This window comes from Ambystoma mexicanum, chromosome 3q (assembly GCF_040938575.1).
Source record: "Ambystoma mexicanum isolate Mex_15411 chromosome 3q, UKY_AmexF1_1, whole genome shotgun sequence".
Taxonomy (NCBI): Eukaryota; Metazoa; Chordata; class Amphibia; order Caudata; family Ambystomatidae; genus Ambystoma; species Ambystoma mexicanum.
Genome location: NC_090926.1, coordinates 922,986,683 through 922,999,662, shown reverse-complemented (window position 1 = coordinate 922,999,662; position 12,980 = coordinate 922,986,683). Strand labels below are relative to the sequence as shown.

At 47.6% G+C, this 12,980-nt stretch overlaps 1 protein-coding gene across 1 annotated transcript in view; it reads left to right on the top strand.

Moving 5' to 3' along the window:
• LOC138583117 (ATP-binding cassette sub-family A member 9-like) overlaps nucleotides 1-12,980 on the top strand; it is a 2,332,105-nt gene that overhangs the window by 955,498 nt on the left and 1,363,627 nt on the right. Inside the window, exon 17 of the mRNA XM_069655077.1 lies at nucleotides 10,358-10,497. Coding sequence (XP_069511178.1) covers nucleotides 10,358-10,497 — 140 coding nt within the window. The remainder of the gene's footprint in view (nucleotides 1-10,357; nucleotides 10,498-12,980) is intronic.

Sequence of the window (12,980 nt, the reverse complement as noted above, 5' to 3'; positions counted from 1 at the left end):
AAATGCCTAGTGAAAGTGGTGGAATGCAGACAATCAGCCTGAATGAACACAGAATAACATGCAACTATGTTGTGGCAAGATGACAATTCAAGGGCAACTGGCGTGAGGTTGGGCTGAATGTCTACTGTTGCCAGAAGGGATACTGCAACACCCAAATCCTGGTGTGCAGAATGTTTTGGATGAAGCACATGGCTGACCCAAACCACTCAGGCACACACCCCCTCACCTGGCACTCAATCAGAAGCACTCACACACACGCCATGCACATGGATGACACACACATGCATGTGCACTCACCGGACAATGCCTCGTAATCTGGCAGGTCTCCCACGCCTTGGATCTGTTCCTCTGTGACGTAGGTCCCAGCAACATACTCATGTGGAGTGAGTTCTATGTCCTCTGCCGGAGACCCACCTACAGTCACTAGAGTTGCGGCATGACTTTAGACCAGCTTTTTCTTTGCCCTGCGCTTAAGGTAATTCCAGCGCTTGTAGCAATCATTAGCTGTGCGCCTCACGAATCCAAGGGCACTTATGAGTTCCGCAATGGTCTGCCAGTGTGCCTGACGTTGTGCAGGTATGGTCTTGCATCCTGCAGTAATCACTATGTTGCTGTCATGTGCGGACACATACTCCACAAGTGCATCAAGTTTGACCCGATTGAAGCAGGGCTTCCTTGCTGGGCCGGACTGTGTAGCCGTGTCTGGGGCATCAGCCTGTACTGGACGAGCACTCTTCCTCTTCCGCTTGGAAGGTGGTGGTGATACTGAGTGTCCTACGCCGCTCTGGACACTAGGGGCAGGAGCCCCGGTGGACTAGGAGTGTGGGAATGAACACTCACCATGGGAGTTGGTGCAGGCATTAGCTGAAGTGTGATGTGGTCAGGGGGAACGTCAGCAGGATGGACTAGGACCGACACTGTCCTGGCTGGGACACTCAGAGCTGGGGTGGATGGAGCCGCAGCTGCCCCTGCAGCCTCCCCACCCTGCCTACTCGGGGCAGCAGATGACATAGCTGCCCCTGATCCACGTGGGCTGGTGACACCAACGTGCACCGCCACACGTGGCATAGACATGCTGGAGCCTAGACCAGGTCTGGTGCCACAATGGGCTGGTCTAACAAGGGCTGAGCAGGGATGGTGTCAGCCACGTTACCCTCAACCGGGGGGAGGGCATGGGTGTCTCTGACTGGTCACCCACACATGGGGGGCTAGGGGCACCCTGCAAGTCCTGGCCACGTCCCCTACCGTATCACCACGGCCACCTCTTGTGGCTCGCCCATCTTTGCCACCCTTACCGCGTGCTCGCCTCCCAACCATGGCACTGATGTTGTTGTGCATATGGGAGTTGCAGTAAACTATTGTCCTGGGCAATTGGGGGTCAAAGGGGTAGGGTACTAGATGGAATTCGTACCCTAGTGCTCTAGCAAGGCTGTATGTGACCCCTGGGGGAAGATGACGGGTCACGCAACGCACAGGCACCCCGAAAAAGGGAGATAATGTGTACGCAACCCCTCCTAGACCACGTGCGTGGAAAAAAAAACCTGCACTACGCTGTGGCACCCAGAAACACAAAAATGAACGTATGCGTGTCACACGCAGCCTAGACTGACCTCTGAAGGGGTAGGCAACACACGGGGCAAGCACAGATGTCAAATACGTGCGCAACTCACCGTCTGCCAGGAACACTTGCGTGTAAAATACGCGCGTGTGCGCATTGGCAACACCCCCGCCAAAAGAAGAATTGTACGCTGTCTGAGGAGACAGGACAACAGGAGAAGTGAACGCTATTTGAGGAAACAGGCCCAGGAAAAAAACAAGGAGAGAAAAAGCTGTCAGAGGTAACAGGGAGTACGAACTTGGAACGCTGTGAAGTAAATCGCGTGTGAACCGACAAGAAGTACAGATTTCACCCACTCGCTCTCCACGAAAAGCACGTACAAGGAAATGGCGTTCTACAGGTACCTTTTAAACATGCCCACACGTCCAGCGTCACTTCCGCCTGTACGCGCTAAGGCCCCATCCTCCAATTACACGCGCTGACACTCTGACATGCAGTCATTGGACGTGTAACATGCACCCGTGTACAGGGAAACGCCCACGCACGTCACAGACGCACATACGCGCTGTTGGTCTTTGGGCCAATGAATTTGCATACGTGTGCTGACGCGCTTACGCGCTAAGGCCCTTTCCTCGAATTACACACAGACATGCTGGATTTTCACGTGCCAAATCACTCTGTATCAAGCTGGCCACGCGTAAGCACACGGAAGACCACGCTCCTGCCCAGAAGGCCGAATTACTGCCCCCCAGAGCCCCGAGCACGCTCCCACCTGCCATCTGCTGCTGCCTGATTGCCTGCTGGTAACCTATCTACCCCCCAACCGCCCTGCATCAATTCCGAATTAGGCACTGCTGGCAATGTGTCTGGCCTTACCGCCTTGGCTCAGGATGCAAGACCTCAGATTGTATTCAGTGGGAGCATACAAACTACCCCCAACTCGCTTGCGGCTGCTTGCCACCACTTGTCGCTGGAAAGGTCACCAGGCTCTCTCTTCTCTGAAGGTGCTACGCTGCTCCACGAAGCTCCACGCAGCTCGAAGAGACTGATGGCCTGAAACACAGGGAGGAAATGACCTCACGACGTTCAGTAGCTGTCAAGTCGCACCTCAAACTACTAACGCTCAGGTCGCTTCTAAAAGCTGGTCTTCATTCTAGTGATTGTGAGATTGTTTTATTGAGAAATACTCATCTGTCACTAACCAGAAGTTTGGTGAAGGATGTGTAATTTCCTGAAATATTCACAATTCATCCCCCTTGGCTAAACCACATTAAATCTTCCTTGATTATTCTTGGTCTTGAACGCCTCTTTAGTGAAGAACTATTTGTTAGTAATATCGAAAGAAAGCAGATGGTGGATGGCTTCCTTTCTCTTAAAGTAGATGTTGGGATGAAAAAATACTGTCAAAAACAAAGGATTCAATTCTACCAAAAAAACATTGCTGTCGTTGCCAATAAATCAGGCTATGCACTGTGGTTTATAAATCCAAGGAAAAAGGGCAATTTCCTTAGTTTTAGAACAAATTTACTGTTAGCAAATGATATTGTGCCTTTTCCTCAGGGTGACAGCGTTACCAAGCGCAAATGTGTTTTCTCTTGGAATAATGCAGATCATTTGCAACACTTTGTTTTTCTGTCCTGCCTTTATGGCATTGAGGAAGACATTTCTCCTCCCATTATTAAGGGCGTACGGAGTGATACATGTTCTATCAGCCTTTAGGATTTTTTTTATCAGTCCCGGATAGGTTTACTGCAAAGTCAGTTTATTCGTGTATTGAAAGTGCCCTTCAATTGTATCTTAAATTAAATAGTTTACGCTTTTTATTATTCTCGTGTGTTATTAATGATATGTTATTTTATTTATTTTCTGTATGTATCTTTAATGAAGTGTGTTTTTATGTTGTATACTCTTTGATAGAAATTACCATTTTCCTAATAAAGAAAGAATAAACAAAAGAAAATATATTTTATTGGTGGTCCACTGCTCAGACCTTCTACTAACCCCTTTCTTATCAAAACACGCACCACATACAGTATGACAATATACAGTACTTCAAATAGATGCCCCACACATAACATATGCTGAAATGCTTCAGACTTGATTCTCAATAATGTACACTAAATCAATGCTCTCACACATTCCTGTATAGTGTAATTCTTGTTATTAACAGAAATAAGTAATAAAGAAACATTACCACTATTATTATAACTACACATAACACCTCAATATGCAAAAGTTATAAATGAATATGCAGCTTCTTATTTGCCTCTCTGTGTACTCAAGTGAATCAAACATCTTAAAAGCATAATAGCTACTTTAAAAGTAGCTGACTGTGGGGGCGCTGTTGCGCGTGATGGAAGACGGTTGCTCTTCTGCAGAGCCCAGCAGACCCAAGGCCCTTGGAGGCTGCTACCGGCTCCTGACCAGCATAAATCCAGCACCTGCACACAGATTCCAGTGTCGGAAGGTGTGCACTTACACTACTGCTGCTTCCCGTTCTCTGAAGCTGCCTTTTCGTTCGGATTTCCATATCCGACACTCTGTGGTGAAGCATGGCCTGATAATGGCAGCTGCCATGTGATCTCTGCGTTGGGGCTCGAAGGGGTGTGTCTTTACTGGGGAGAGACTTGTGCAGCACTCGCCATGAAACCTTGCTGCTGTGCCTATCGATGTTCCCTGAGCTCCGGCTGAGGAGCCCTGCCTGAATCATTCCTGCTCCACTGTACATTTTGCGGGTGAGTAGCCGGCTAGACGGGAGTGTGCAAAACGGAGAACAGTGCTTGCAGTGCTGAAGCCGCACTGTCAACTGTTGGGCTCTTGTGGGGCATCCTACCTCCTCGCATGGACTGCTCCCCTGAGAGCAGCGAGCACCCCAGGCCTGGAGAGGGGGCCCGCTGGGAGCACTTCAGACCCTGCTGAGCCTTGGTGTGAGGCAGCCATTATTACTACTGGATCTCCCTCGAGTTGCTCATGTGTGAGGTGCTGTCAGCCTTGCTGCACTCCTGAAAGCTGCGACCACCCCACTTGCTGTCCCCTCTCGGTGTTTCACATGAGGAGAGCTGCACACCCGACTGCATTTCTATATCTACACATAGTTTGTGATGTATGATATCAAGTGCTTTCATAAAAGTTTTTTTAAGTAACTGACTACCACATTAATTCTCACTAGACAACCTCATGAAGTCAACTGCCTTCTCAGTACCACTCCTTTTTCCCAATGACATATTAAAAATGGATAAAACAGGTTCTCATACTGCTGTCCTCTGAGAGTAGTAAGGAGAGAGCTGAATGCTGGATGCCTGGAGCTTGGATGAAGGCTTGTGGTTTCCACAATCCAAGGAAAATCCCAAATCCAATTGGATAAACCACTTATCAAAAAGCAGCAAAAAAGGTAAAAAGGCATTTAAAACGAGTGATTATCAATTGGAAATGGCCACGATGCAAACAGCCAATTATGAATAAAATATGTCAATGGGTGGCAAGCTGATTGCCGTAGAATGTGTTGCTCCCAATGCAGTTCAGTCCAAAATAGTAGTTCTTCTGAAAAAGCCTTTTGAGTCTCTGTAGCCCACAATTGCAATTTCATATGCTTCAAAATCCAAGTAGAAAAAGTAGGGATGAACCCACTACCCTCTCCTTAGGCTTTCATGGGGGGAGTGGTTCCAGCTTACGACCAGGTCATCTAGCTCTGCCTGACTCTTTCAAATTCACGAACAGCACTCTGAGTGCCCCCACCAGGAGCCAGCCTTTTATACCACCAGACCGTTGTTTACCCAAGCCAACAACTCCCCAGTGGCATTATGCCAACTGCATGATGCCGAATTATCTCTGTAGCTTGAAGCTAAATTATCTATGTAGGTTGTATCCAAATTATCTCTGTACCTTGAAGCCGAATTATCTCTAAAAACACCATCCGTCAACAATCTCCCTCACATCCAGCCTAGCCCGACAGTCTTGTAGTCCATGGTAGTCTTCAAGGACTTTTCTATTGGTAAAGGTTACATTCCGAACTATTAACTAAAACAAACTGAATTGGAACACATACGATTGGAGTGCAGCCCAGAAGTATTGTTATTGTAGTGTACTGGTGTGTTCCAATGCAACTGGTTAGTCTGGCTCAAAGCCCAGATATTCAACCTGAACTGGAACATGTGTTCCTAACTGTTGATATATGCTCACTGCATGAATATATTTCAGTGCATTTTACTACATGCATGCCATGCATCATGCTTACTGACTACACAGCTTGAGATCATTCTCAATCATTATGCTCTAAGGCTGGCTAAAATACATAACATCCCGGCTGGTGAAATTAGGGATGATTTCATGCAGATCATTGATGATGGCAAGGAGGTGGCATGCCAAGCACTGCAGATTGTGTAGGCCGTGCAATACGCATATCCACTGTGTTAAGGAGATCAGCCTACCTTCACAGGTCAGGATTCTGACCAAATGTCCATGACATAGCTTTCGACAGTGAGCACCCATTCGGCCCAAAGCTCGATTAATCCTTGGAGAAATACAAGGATTCTAAATTGGCTTCCAAGTGTCTGGGCTTATTTGTGCAGCAGTCTGCAAAGCAATATTTTGGCTTTTCCTCTAGGGGAAGAGGCTACAGACGGCGCATTCTGTTTGGTAAGATGGTACAGCTCCTACAAGCTAGGCAGTCAAAGGGCAGGAGTGTTTCCTGCATCCGTGACGGGCAGAGGAGCTTCTAGGGGCCAACAGACTGTGGCAGTAGCGGTGGGCTGTTGCACCCGCTAAGCCGCTTTGAGTTGTTCCAATATGTTTCCCTGGTTGGAGGGAGAATGTCCAAGCACTTGGTAAGGTGGAAGGAGATAACCTCTGATGCCTGGGCCTTGCAGCTCGTCAAATGGGGATACTGTCTTTCATTTTTAATAAATCTCACAGATATTCCCCTCCAAACCTGCCCCAACCCTGGCCCAACAACAACCAGAACAGGAGCTCCAGGAAGAACTGAGAGCCTTGTTATTGAAGAGTGCCATGGAAGAGGTGCTACCCGAGCAGAGGATGAGGCTGGTACTCCCTTTTTTTCTGGTTCCAAGAAAGGAAGAGTACTCCGTCCCATCCGGCACCACAGGGCCTTGATCAAGTTCCTGAGGAAAGACAAGTTTGGGATAGTGATGTAGGAAATTCTCCAGGCTCTGCAACTCTAGGACTGGTTGGTGTTGCTGGACATTTAGGACACTTATTTTTATGTGGCAATTCATCAGAGGCACATGGTTCCTGAGATTCGGCATTGGGTACAGTCATCAATTCAAGGTGCTCCCTTTTGGCTTGACCGCCACGCGCAGGTTTTTAACCAAACTCATGGCAGTATGGTGGCGGCACACCTCAGAAGATTTGGTGCTGACATATTTCCACACGTGGGCGACTAGATGATCCGAGGGAAGTCGCCGGAGCAGGTGTTGACTCAGATCGAGGAATCTTGCTCTCTGATTCATGGTTTGGGCTTCTCCCTGAATTTTCAGAAGTCCCATGTAACACCAACTCAAAAGCTCCAGTACATTGGGGCAGTCCAGGACATTGGGTTGGGGAAGGCTTTTCCCCTAAAGAAAGTCGCCAGTGTTTGGCAAATGGTTGAGTTGTTCCAAAGCCACGACAGTCTATCAATGCCTTCCTTCCTGTGCCTCTTAAGTTTCATGGCTTCCTGCATTTTTCTGGTGCCAGAGGCCAGGCTGTGTAATGTGATCATTACAGTGGCTGTTGAGGGATTAATGGTCCCAATACTTCGATGCTATGAAGGACATGCTCAAGGTGTCAAGGACAGTGACCAGCAACCTCTATTGGTGGGCCAACAGGGAGAACATGATGATGGGGGAACCCTTTTGGCCTCCATGACCTCAAGCCCTGTTGGTCACTGAAAGGTCGGGGCGCACACTGCAGGGATCTGCCTCTGGTCACCAATGGAATGTCAGTGGCATATCAACAGGCTGGAGTTGCGCGCGATCGGGATGCACTGATGGCTTCCCTCAAATGGAAACACTTCCTCATTCTGATGGACAACACAGTGGCAATGCACTACCTCAACAAGCAAGGGGATGTTCAGTCACCACCCCTGCACTAGGAGGCGCTGCAACTATGGTTTTGGTTACTGGAGAACTGGATCTCTGCTTCAGCTGTCCATCTAGCAGGAATGGAGAACGGGCTGGTGGACACATTAAGTAAGCAAAGCATGGTCCAACACAAGTGTGAAGTGTGCCAGGAAGCTCTCAAGGAGACCTATGAAGCCAAAGGCATCTGAGTGCTGCTTATTGCCCACGGTGTGTGGTGCTCATTTATTGACCTTTGAAGGATGAAAGGCTGAGTTTGGCCCTGCCCAGATTCGAACCTGCATCAGCAGGCTCTGCACAGATGTCAAAGTGAGCGCTCTACTTGCTGTGCTATCTGACTATGCGTTTGCTCTGATACCCGTCATCCTGTGTGTTCTCAGGAGGTTGAGGAAGTTTCAAGCCACCATGATCTTGATTGCCCCGGATTGGGCAAGGAGAAAATCGTACTCAGAACCCCTGGACTTGACCATCTGCCCACCACTCTGGATGCCTCGGCGGCCGGACCTATTCCAGTTGGAAGGTCGGGTATGTCAGATTATACAGGAATTTCTCAACGTACATGTATGGCTCTTGTGAGGATGAGGTATGATGACTGGGACCTCTCAGAAGAGGTACTTGAGGTGTTACTGGCTGAATGCATAACTTCTATGAGATCTTTGTACGTATGCAGATGGAGAAAATTTGAGGTGTGGTTTAGGATAGACCCTATCACTTGTGCCACCACTGCAGTGATGGAGTGCCTTCTGTCATGGGCCTCTTCAGATAGGCACAGTCAAGGGCTACTTGGTGGCTTAGTCTGTGTTCAAAAGGTCTCAGGATCAAGGATCCTTCTTCACGATCCCAGTTTTGACTCAATTCCTGAAAGGCCTTATAAATATGTTTCTGCCTACTCCATTTTTAGTTCCGGACTGGCACTTAAGCCTTGTCTTAATATTCTTGATGACGACCCTGTTGTGTGATGGTCTAGTGTTTTGCTCCGACGTGAGCACCATGACTGTGTCATGACGCTCACTTAATAAAAGGGGCTCTGCTGGCACGGGGAGGGCAGTGCAGCAGAGCCCCAGGAAGCAGCAACTCATGTCTGCGTGTCTTTGTTGGGGGAGGGCCTTGCCATGTGTTCGTGGCCTATGGCGCTTTTTGGCCTGAGGGCTCCGACGCCACGGCAGCCCTGCGCTGGGTGCCCCCAGCTAGGGTGACTGGAGCCGGTGAGCCGGCTCGAGCAGGGTGATCCCTGCCCCTCATACGCTGCGTGATTGCAGCGCCCTGGTCCAGTGTCGGGAGGTCCGACACCATCTGTGGCCCGCCCAGGTGACCCGAGGCGGGCCCGCCACAGACCCCATTTGAGTCCATACATTCATGTCCCATCAGGCTACTTAATGAAAGATAGCTTTCCTGGTGTCTATGACATCAGCACAACATATAAGCAAGCTGTAGGCTTTACCTTGCACATTCCACCAGCGGTATGACTGCTTCCTCCACATTGCAGAGGGGTGTGCCAGTAAAGGAAATATGTCGAGCAGTGTCGTGGTCGTCGCTCCATGCGTTCATCAAGTATTACTGCTTGGATGTAGAACGTGGTTCGGACACTTGATTCAGCAGAGCAGTGTTTCAGAGCTTCTTTGTCTCTGGGTTTCATCCCACCTCTGCACTCTGTACTGTGTTTTGAGTCTATCTGATGAGGAATCTGTGGGAGAATGCAATACATTGAAAGAGAAATTACTTACCAGTAATGTTCTTTGTATGGATTCTTATCTGCAGATTACTCATCACCCTCCCACCCAGCCCGCTATGAAAGTTGTCTGCTTTATGTATTCGGTTGTCCTCTTCTAATGAGACGATGTTATGATGATTAGGCGTTAGGCACAGTTTGATGCCTTGCTGTATTACTACTGTCAATCTGTGACTTCCAGTAAAGACCTGTTCCTTAAAAAAATGGATGTCATTTTCAACTATTTTCAGGACGAATCCTATAGATTCTTTTTCAGCGGCTGCTGGCCTCCATGGAGGGAGGGGGAGAAGGAGGGGAACTATGGTACTGGGGCGTAGTGATGTAGTATATATGCAGCCGACATCACGGTTGGGGCCAACTAGTGACACGGTCGTGTCAAGAGATATCGACTGTCGATATCGTGCCGTACTACGCCCAATGTCAACACTGTTTCCGAGCAGCTGATGCTGGAATGGATGGATACCTGATGAGGAATCTGTGGGAGAAGAATCCATAGAAAAAACATTACTGGTAAGTAATTTCTCCATTTCTATATAGCGCAAAGAAGCATCAGAACACTGTGCAACAAGGGGACACAATAACAGAGTATGATAATAAGGATTCAAATTAGAAGGATATACTATTAAGGGTACACTTGGAGAGACAAGAAGAGAGGGGATACAGAGGGTTACAGGTAGGAGCTACGGGTTAGAGAGCGAAAGGTGGACCCTGTCCTGAATAATTTATCGGTGGATCTCAGGTGTGCTTCCTGTTAAATCTGTATTCATGTGAGTTTCACCAATTGTGACCTTCCTAACTACATAGCATAGTACATTTTCAGATTTTCAATGTGTTCATCAGCAACACAGCCATGTAGATTGCAGGTGCACGCTTTATAAATCCCCACAGCATAACATAATCAAACCATGTAGAGTTTGTAACAAGCCCTTTTGAGTTTGTAAGTTAAGGGACAACCTAGGACATCTGCTGTGCCTCACATTTAATCTCTGCCCACAGAATGCATTTAAACGAGTCTTGCAATGCTGAGGAAATAACATCTGTGGTGAAGTATCACATACCCAGTGCAAGGTTATCACGACAGCATGAGCAGGAGATGATCTACACCTTACCATTTGACAACATAGATTCATTTCCAGGTAAGAGGTCACCACACAGACCATTTTTATTATTCTTAAGTGAAAATAGCATTTGAGGTGCAAATTCCTAGATCTGTGATGAAATGGCCCTTAATCAAAACTGAATATGTTCTGATTTGATTGCATTTTAGGTCATCAAACTTGATCAAATGACTTGTTGGCTTTTGTTGACTTGATTTAGGGGGATTTTAAACCTTTTTTAGCAGGACCAGTGGGGTAGACATATGCAAAAACACACTGTCAGGTTGTTCATTATAAAGCGCTCCAATTTCCGATGAAAATAAAGGAGAACCATGATAAAAGGCAATCAGTACACCTCATCCTAAAATTTGCGGGACCTCAATTTATATTTACTGTGTTACAGGTCTTTAAAAGTAAAGCATTAAAGCTCTTCCGAACATGGTGGCCTGTTGCCATGCCCACTTGTCAGAGATACTCAATTGAAGCCTGGGGATGCCAGCTTTATTGTTTTTTTAAAAAATGGGAGTGACTAACCAGTGAATTGATGAGGACATGGGTCCTCATTACCAGGTCGGCGGTAGCCCGCCGTTGCCACCAACCCCGTAAAACATGAATCCGCCGCCTGACTTCCCGGTGCTACCTGGACAGTACTATAGGACTCCACGCGAATAGGGACTATGAAGCATCGGCACTCTTGATAATGGTGTTGGTGCTTCAGTGACATCTCTGTCTACTAGGGCTGTTGCGCCCGCCAGGGTCAGACCTGCCGTGCGCAACAGACCCTGCAGGCACACTTGTAGTGTGGCGGCCTGGAAATAGGGGTGCCGGTAAAATTAACGGCACCTTTATTTCTGGGCCGTCACACTCGTAATGAGGCCCATGGGCTTTCAGTAACTAGCATCACCCACTAATAATGTGACTCTATAATACAGCAGAAATCCTGCTGCAGTTAAACGGGTAAACAGATTCTCCTACTAAACAGCTGTCTCCTTTTCACATTTCTTGCCTCTACTTCTGGCCCACTTCTGGCCATTCATTCTCTGTTTCCCTCCACCTACCTCTAGCCCTCTGTGTTGTTCTTCTGCTCCCCCTTCCCACATTTTATTGCCATTTGTTTTATTTGCTTTATCCCAGAGGCCTTTAGCCCTCTATGCTGTTTCTCCCCTTCAGACTTGGCTTTTTCTGGCTTTTTTCCCCCCACCCACCTGTCTTCTTATAGGTGACTCTGCCCCCTTCCCTCTTCATCTTTATCTGTACCTCTTCTTCCTGGCCTCAGCAGCCTCTGTTCACAAGACTACTTCCAGTTGCCCATTTGTGGCAGTTTTTTCTGTTTTCCCGTCACCTGCCTCCAGCTCTCTCTGAAGTTTCTACCCTCTCCTTTCCCACTCTTAAACCCACCATCCTCCTTAGGGTGTCTCTCTCCTGGGTTTCTGAATTGAAGGACTGATGAAAATAAGAGAGACTGTTTGGCCTGAAGAGACCCCTACACCAGACACCTCAGCTAGCCACACATCATGTGTTGCACCCCTCTTTCTTCACAGCCCATCCCTAATCTCATCAGACGTTATAAACAACACACAACCATGTCACCATCATGGACTCCACATCACAGCAACCTCATCCACATTCCCTTCAAGAAAACACACACTGCAACCCCTACCAACACAGAAAAGCTGACGCTGATGCTCATCAATGCCCACTCATCAATCACACCTGCAGATTGCATTGCAGACATCATTAACACCCACGACCTGGACACACTCTTCATCACTGAAACTTGTCTCACCCCCTCCTTGACTCACATCCTAGATGCCCTTAACTCCAACGGCTAAAACATTTCACTCACGGACAAGTCAAACAAGACTGGTGAACGAGCCACCATCATCATGTGAAGGAATGAGATGCAGACACAGAGAGCTCATGTTTGTGGCTATAAACTTTTATTCAAAATAAAAAGAGGTTGGAAAATGCCTCACTGTCCCTACTCTAAGAGGTATTTCCCTACCTCAACCAAAAACTAACGGTCTGTCAAATGTCAAGATGTCCAAAGCAAAAATGTCCTGTGTCCAATGTACTATTCTGGCCCTCACATTCTAAAATTAACTTTCCAGTGCAAAGGGGTAATGTCTTTGGCCTTGATAGTGCACAAATGTTCAAGTTCAAAAGGAAAGGCGGAACTCAAACACAAAGGTTCCCAACGGATAAAGTTCACAGTTCCATGGGATTGCTCCCTTCTTCAGGTTTTCTCTTCAAGACATTTTAAACTCCTATGTGTATGAGTCTTCCTTGGAATTCTCTGATCAAGAACAACAAACTTGTATATGAAACAACTTGGCTGTTAGTCCCAACTTCATAGGTCACATGGCGTACCCCTCCCCCCCTGCAAGGTTTCTTCCTACTTTAATTTAACTCTATTCATTTACTTATTGTTCATCGGTAATGCACACTATACAGCAAGAATTGTGTTTTAAGGTGCATCAAGACAAGGGCCCTCATTACGACCCTGGCGGAAAGTGACTGAC